Source organism: Olea europaea, unplaced genomic scaffold (genome assembly GCF_002742605.1).
Source record: "Olea europaea var. sylvestris unplaced genomic scaffold, O_europaea_v1 scaffold2265, whole genome shotgun sequence".
Lineage (NCBI taxonomy): Eukaryota > Viridiplantae > Streptophyta > Magnoliopsida > Lamiales > Oleaceae > Olea > Olea europaea.
The window spans coordinates 72,416-79,766 of NW_019240709.1; the positions used below are offsets into that span (position 1 = coordinate 72,416).

General features: G+C 33.6%; 2 protein-coding genes across 2 annotated transcripts; one reads left to right on the forward strand and one right to left on the reverse strand.

Moving 5' to 3' along the window:
• Nucleotides 1-244: 244 nt before the first annotated feature.
• On the forward strand, nt 245-2,576 carry LOC111381173 (60S ribosomal protein L37-1-like). Its single transcript, XM_023004916.1, has 4 exons — nt 245-337; nt 425-560; nt 2,073-2,174; nt 2,270-2,576. Exons 1-4 carry the CDS (start codon nt 335-337, stop codon nt 2,314-2,316), a joined length of 288 nt encoding a protein of 95 aa, XP_022860684.1. The 5' UTR covers nt 245-334; the 3' UTR covers nt 2,317-2,576.
• A 2,280-nt stretch (nt 2,577-4,856) lies between these two features.
• Nucleotides 4,857-6,950, reverse strand: LOC111381170 (BURP domain protein RD22-like). The gene is made up of 3 exons (XM_023004914.1): nt 6,797-6,950; nt 6,569-6,677; nt 4,857-5,953 (listed from the first exon to the last, which is right to left on the reverse strand). Exons 1-3 carry the CDS (start codon nt 6,833-6,835, stop codon nt 5,139-5,141), a joined length of 963 nt encoding a protein of 320 aa, XP_022860682.1. The 5' UTR covers nt 6,836-6,950; the 3' UTR covers nt 4,857-5,138.
• Between the last annotated feature and the right edge of the window lie 401 nt (nt 6,951-7,351).

The window sequence follows — 7,351 nt, forward strand, 5'->3', positions numbered from 1 at the left end:
TTAAAAATTAGTATTTATCACCTGACTATTGAAATTTAATCTTTCACCTACTTATTTTAGAAATGTAATCTCGAAAAGAAGGGATCTAGATAATTTTCCCTTTTTCCCTTTATAAATTTTGATGTATATGTAGTACAACCGAAAAATTATCTCGTTAAGTGAACTCTTTAACAACAATAATGTAGGCCCAATAATCATTTAAGCCCACTCTACACCAAATCCCGGTAAAAGCCCAATCCATACTGAAAAACCCTAATTACCTCAGCCATCCAAGTATATAAATACTACAACGAGGATTTACCAGCAATTTTGAACCTCCATCTTTAATTCGCTCATGGTAATTTCTGTTTGTCTAGAACAGTAATAAATGCTTCGTATATGATCTGTAGTAAATATTGATGTTGAAATTTGTTATTATTAAAAGGGAAAGGGAACCGGAAGTTTTGGTAAGCGAAGGAACAAAACTCACACACTGTGTGTGAGATGCGGCCGCCGCAGCTTCCACATCCAGAAGAGCCGTTGCTCCGCCTGTGCTTACCCCGCCGCACGCATAAGGAAATGTACGTGTTTATGTTTCTGCTGTGATTTTGTCAGTTATGAAGAGAATAAAAAAATACGTTTCAATTTGTGAATCGGAATGGAAGTTGAAGGACATACTTTTTTAATTTGGGAATTGAACTAGGGAAAGCTACTTAATGATTATAAGAGCAGAGGTGGATATTTTGACATTCGACTGTGCACCAAAAGCTCATATTATGGGTAAAGTAAAAACTTTACTAAATTATGTGATTGCACCTATGGCAAATGACCTAGAATTTTCGAAGGACAATGTTTCTGGAGTATTTTTGTATTTGACTAACCGAAAAATGTAGATTCACGCACACTATTATAGGGCTGTAGGATTTGTTAAATTTCATGAACTGGGGTTTTAGATTGAATAAAATGAATTTAAGCTTGCTATCCAGTTGGCAATATCTGTTCTTTTCCAACTGGATTCTTTCCCCTAAAGCAAAAGTGAGCCTGTCATAATTTTACCAATCTATGTTATCTTAGCTAATTTAATTGCATATTTGATATTCATGATTTGATATTTGTTGCCTATGGAAGTACGGAACAACAGTGATGATTCATACAGACCTGTAATGATTTGCGAGCATGATCGCAAGCAATAATGAACATCTAAGGGACTGAGTTGTTCACCATCTTCATCAATCCTATTTTTTGTTTTTGGAATATCTTGAAATATCAGGGATGTCTATATTTTGGAATCTATATTACAATGATACTTAATATAAAATTATGGATTGCTTAAAGCTTTAAACAGTTTTTAAAATATGCAGTCACTCATTTGAGAATGAGAACTCTGTAGGTGGTAACTAAGTAGAAAATAAACTGAAAAGGGTCAAAAAAATAAAAAGAACTGTATAAAAATTTTTTGACTGTGACTATCTGGTTGGCAGGATCGGCGTATTTCTGACCAACTCCTTCCCTGGAAGTGAGAGTGACTGTGTGCATCCTTGAGTTGCTTTTAGAAAACGCTGGGACAGCTATATTTATACAGTTACGCTGCTTTTTTCTTTTTATCTGATATATAATATATATTTTACTATTCTTGGCTCATAAATTCTCATGGTGTGTATAGAACAACTGTGATGAACTCTACAGACCTGTAATGATTTGCGAATATGATCGCAAGTTAATGAACATCTAAGGGACTGAGTTGTTTGTCAATTGTACACGCCAATCTTATATTTTTCTTTTTTGTCTATAATATTTGTGGCAGTTCTGTCTTTAAAAATACACTTGTGTTTTTTGCACTTTTGCAGAATTATCATTTTGATGATTGGTGATTTATTTAGTCTTTGTTTGATGGCCATTATTGAGAAAAAAAATGATATTTTGGATAGTGATTATTTGGAGAATGTGTGGTTAAAAAGTAGAGAAAAGTTTTGTGCTTGCGTGCAAAATATTTTATTGTGTGAATGTATTGTTGAAAATGAATATTAGAATTAAAGAGTTTTGGTTTAAAGGGAGCCAAACAGTGGCTTAATATATTAGCCTTCCGTTCATAGATAACTGGAGTGTCAAGGCTATACGAAGAAAGACCACTGGAACTGGTCGTATGAGATATCTCCGTCATGTAGCTGTTAGGTTCAAGAGCAACTTCAGAGAAGGTAAATGGAATTTGATTTTCCTTTTCATCTACATTTGTTATTTGAAAGAGTGTCAAGTTTATAATGTTGATTTGCAACGTATCTCTAACTGCTAGGCACTCAAGCACCTCCAAGAAAGAAGGGCGCAGCTGCTGCCTCCTAAGGTTTTGAAGGAAATCCCGAGTTTTTTTAGCATCTATGTATCTTTATTTTTGTGAGAGAATCGAGTTTTGGTTTATACAGTGTTGGTTATCAACCAGTGAAGATACTTCGGTTATCAGTATGCTTTTGGGTGATGATTGAGGTCTCAATGCAATCACAAATTGATTACAACGGAAAATGTTTGTGTTTTCTAATGGATGATCAAGAGTGTCATCACATTAATTTCACTCTATTTCAGCCACATTATTTTCTAAGAATGCATTTAGAAATAATAGATTGATTGAGAATGTGTGATTAAAAATAAGAATTTTTTTTGGATTTGCGTATAATATTATTTTATTGAAAACTGTGTGGTTGAAAATGAGAAAAATGTATTGGGTTATGCATGATGTCCATTAGGGTGTCCACCCTTCTCACATGGAAGAGGGCTCTTTTCGAATAAAATTTGTTATATTTGGAGTGGGCCCTCTTCCATGTTAGGGGAATGGACACCTTGATTTACATTTATTGATGTATATGTGGAATAATCCAAGTGTATTTTGAAAAAAATAAATAAATAAACAAAATGGGGGTTCAAACAATGGACAGTCAATTTTATTAGATAATATTGAAAACAATCTTTATGATATATTTCTAAATCTTTATTGACATTGCTATGTGCAATAACTGAATATCATTGAAGCCTAAGAAAAAAATTTAATAGTCCACAAGTATTTTAGCAATTACATTTCGAATATCTTCGTTTTTGGTACAAGGATTTTGTGATCATGTAGTAGTAAATTTGTACAACAATGAAACTACGTTAATGGTGCTAAATTAATACTCACATACTTAGTGTTTTTCGTAAGTGAGAAATAGTGTGTTACTCGCATGCATAGTGTTACTCCATAACAAAGAGGGTAACAAAATGTGTTACCTTGATTAATACTTGGATATGCATTTTATTTTTAACGTTTTGCTCAAGGAAAGATTACTTAAGCAAAAAAGATTACTTGGCATGTTACATGTATGGGAAGGGGTAATTACTAGCATGCATAAAGTGTTAATCGAATCAATCATGCTACATTATCACAATTATTGATATAATGTCATATAACGCTCTATCATTGAATTGTTTAAAACGCAGTCATCTTCTTCATCAAATCACTTTTTGTCACATAGAATTCTGTCAACTCTTATGTCACAGTTATATAAAAAAAATTTTAAAGGAGCTTAATCATAATCGAATTCATGAGATGGTAATATGATTTTTCTTATGTAAATGCATTGCTACTTGACCTTCACAGACGGGATAACATACTGTGTTACTTGCAATCATAGAGTGTAGCTTGCACTACTAACGAGATTACACGATGTGTTACCAAAGAGTGTTACGAAGTTTTTTTAAAAAAATAAAAATAAAATTGAGGTGATAATAAGTAATAACCACATGCAGTTTTGACATAATAAGCCACGTAACGTTTGAGCAAACACAGGAAATTCTTAAATCCAATAAATTGTCAATGATCCTTATCAAATTAATTACACAAAAGATTTTGCTAACCTATTATGTGTTATCCAACATCTTCTAGAAAGAATAGATTTTTTGGTACTGATTCTTTAATTATAATTATTTTATTTTATTATTATTATTATTTTTTTTCCAAAACTCATTTTCAATAGGACCATTCATCCTATATAATAATGTTATATGTAAATCCAAAAATTTTCTTTCTTTTTAAACATACATTCTTTAAAAAATTTGTTTTTCACAAAATCTATTATAGAATAATCTTCATCAAACAGACATTGAGCTATCAACATGAGAAACTAGACAACTTGCAAATAACAAAAAATCTACATCAATCCAAATTTTTTAACTTGGTATTTGACGTTTGATGCTACACCTGTAGAAGAAACTTCCATGTTAATGTTTTTCTATTAGTTTTGGTTTGGCTTAAAATATTTTGGTTAAGTTTAAAAGTTACTTACATTTTACTAAAGTGGTTTCTGTCAATAGACCATATCTTTGAAAATCATATTTTAATAACTTAACCCCTTATTCGGTCTCCATTATTTTTAAAATATTTTCTCTTTTATTTTTAACTAGAATAATGCTTGCGATACACCAAGATGTCCAACGGGGTATCCATCGACACCTCGTATTGGCCGAGGCGCCGGTGGGCCCCGGCGTGGCAGGCGCCTCGGCCAATGCCGAGGTGCCAAGTGTCCATTTTGGACACCCCCTTGGACATCACAATGTACCCATAGTATGATTATTTTAACTACACATTATTCAATAAAATAATATTACATGCAAATCCAAAATTTTTCTTTATTTTTTATCCACGCGTTTTCCATCAAAATATTATTCCAAAATACATTATTTTTAAAAAATGTGGCTTAAACAAGAAGTAACTAAATAAAAGTAGGTTATATACACATACTAGGATGTCCATAATGATGTCCACCCCCTTACATCGAAGTACTCACTTTAAATAATATATAATTTATTTGAAGAGAATCTCTCTCTCTGAGGATATCATTATTAATACTGCATTATGTACAAACAGCGTATTCCATTAAAGTAGGTTTGTAAATAAAATATCAGCCCCAGGCCGGAAAAAGGCAAGCTCGGAGGTAGAAGTAGCTTAGCAATTCATACATAGATGCATTTCCAGCAATGACACAGCAGTATGTCTGAAAAAGGGTAGGGATTCATGCTACTACACAAATGAAATTACATAAAATAAACAGCTAAATTTAAACCTGTCGGATATAGATAATTATAGAGATATATAGTAGTATATATTCATATATATGAGAACTGAGTAACAATCTCCACTAATATTTAGGAACCCACACGATGTGATCCTCAGGGAGGAAATGGCAGACCGGAACTGTCCCTGGTTTCACCTTCAGCACCTGAAAAGCCAAGTGTTTTGGGTTCCACGCCGCCGTATCCTTGTGACAAACGGCCACCGCTTTCACCTTGGTGCCGTCGTCCCCCACCATCGCCACCTTGTAAGACTCGGTGGTTTCCGTCTTGTGGCAGTAAAAAATGGCATATGGATACTTCACCTTGTGGCAAACTACTGCTTTCTTCTCGGACAGTTTCTTGACTCCAACAATTTTGTACATCTGCAATGGAGTTTCCTTCTCTGTCTCAGTCGAAACTGCCTCGACTTTTCGTCCCATTTTGGAGGTGCTGAAATCGACCATGGATTCCAAGGAAGTTGCGCAGTACTTTTCTTCTCCTTTTATCCCTTTCTCCTCGCATTCTTGGATAGTTTTCTTCATGATTTCAGCTTTTTCTGAACTGGGATTCACTAAAAATCTATCAAGAATTTGTGGAAACTTTTCGGATGAAAACGGAATTGAATCAGCAACTTGGCGAGGCAGAAAAGAAGCCTGATCATCTGAACTCTTAAAAAAATGCAATTTCATGTTGTTTCCTTTGTAAAGATCCTTTTCCAGGAAGAAAAGGGCTACATTTGGATCTTCATGGATCTGATTTTCTTCTGCTGCATAAATGTAACTAAAGGGATCTGCTCCTGGTTTTACTCCAACATAGACTGGTTTGCCTGATTTGGTAGGTGCTCCGACTACTACGCCGCCTTTGCCGACACCGACAGCGGTGCCTTTGTTTTCCATAAATTCTATAAAACATATTGGACGAAGTTAATAATAATAAACTTTTGGTTGGTTAAAGTTAAAAATGTAACTTTTTTTAACTTATAGTCAGTACATGTTAGAATACAAAGAGTATATTTGGATTAAGCTTAGCCAAACATAGTGCTGGAGCATATATATCTGAGCCTACAAATAATGAATCTAACTTTTTTCCAAAATTTATCTAGAAGTTAATTTTTTCTTTTATTGCGAAAATAAGTAACATGCGTATTTTTATAACTAAAACACATAGGATTCCGAGCTAACATAACTCGAGTAAAAACGTCTTTTAAAAGAAATGATTAGCACATGTATATTATAAAATAAATCACACAGCATGTTATATAATATCAGAGTTTATTAAGTTTCAACAAGCAATTCAATCTGATTAAAATTCAAAGCAAAAATGAGCTCACGAATTTCAGGATTGATTTGGTCAAACAAGCTACCATCATAAGGATATGTTAAAAAATAAATCCCACGTCGTATAAAAATGAAAACATAGATCAATAGAAAAGGGTTTGCACTACTCCTATAAACGAGATTAACTTTTAAGATGAATCCCAAGATATTATTATTATACACGCGAGTTCAAGACGAACCCGGGTTAAGAAGATCCTTCACAGATTTAGGCATGGGAGAGCTAGGCAGCACAGATCTCCAGTAATCATCCGGTGAAAATACAACTGCATGGCTTCCCACTAATGCCACCTGAAACAAATGCACAAATCATACACTTTAACTTCTTCATTAAGTACAATATATACACACACAAAATGAAAAGAAGTGCAAAATTTCTAGAGAATCGAGCTGTTATATGTTTTACTCACAGAAAGAAGTATAAAAATATGCTGAAACTTGAACTCCATTGGAGCTGTAATAAAGCGGCAGTACTGTTTTATACAGAAAACAAGGAGGGCTATAAGTTATAATGGAAGAAAGAGAGGTGAATTGTAGCCTTATTTATAACAAGAGAAAAGATTCTAGAATGAATTGATTTTTTTATTTTATTTTATTTTATTTTATTTTTGATACGTAGGTATTCACCTTATAGCGATAAATTCTGGGGCTTACGATCTAGCCCCTCTTCACGTAGATCAAATAAATTGCGGGTTGTGTCTCAAACTGGTTAGGGTCCAAGAACCCTTCCAACTAAACTGTCAAAGTGTCGAGCGAGTCAAACTCATAAATTGATTCTTGAATGTATATATGATGAACTAAGCAGCACACCGTCAATACTAATGAGTGATATGACAAGTATATTACCAACTGTATTTGGCAAACACAAATTCAATGCACTATCCATTGTAATTGTACCTTGTGGGGTAGCATTTGTTAAGGCAAACAAGAAACCACTTGGACTTCGATGGTTCCGTCGAATTATT

What these genes read in the sequence shown, in the direction of transcription:
- LOC111381173 (XM_023004916.1), top strand. An exon ending in CGCCGCACGCATAAGGAAAT is followed by an intron (nt 561 to 2,072) that starts GTACGTGTTTAT and finishes TTCCGTTCATAG; the next exon opens with ATAACTGGAGTGTCAAGGCT. An exon ending in CAAGAGCAACTTCAGAGAAG is followed by an intron (nt 2,175 to 2,269) that starts GTAAATGGAATT and finishes TCTAACTGCTAG; the next exon opens with GCACTCAAGCACCTCCAAGA.
- LOC111381170 (XM_023004914.1), bottom strand. Translation starts at nt 6,835, where the DNA reads ATGGAGTTCAAGTTTCAGCATATTTTTATACTTCTTTCT. An exon ending in ATATTTTTATACTTCTTTCT is followed by an intron (nt 6,678 to 6,796) that starts GTGAGTAAAACA and finishes CATTTGTTTCAG; the next exon opens with GTGGCATTAGTGGGAAGCCA. An exon ending in GAAGGATCTTCTTAACCCGG is followed by an intron (nt 5,954 to 6,568) that starts GTTCGTCTTGAA and finishes TATGTTTTATAG; the next exon opens with AATTTATGGAAAACAAAGGC.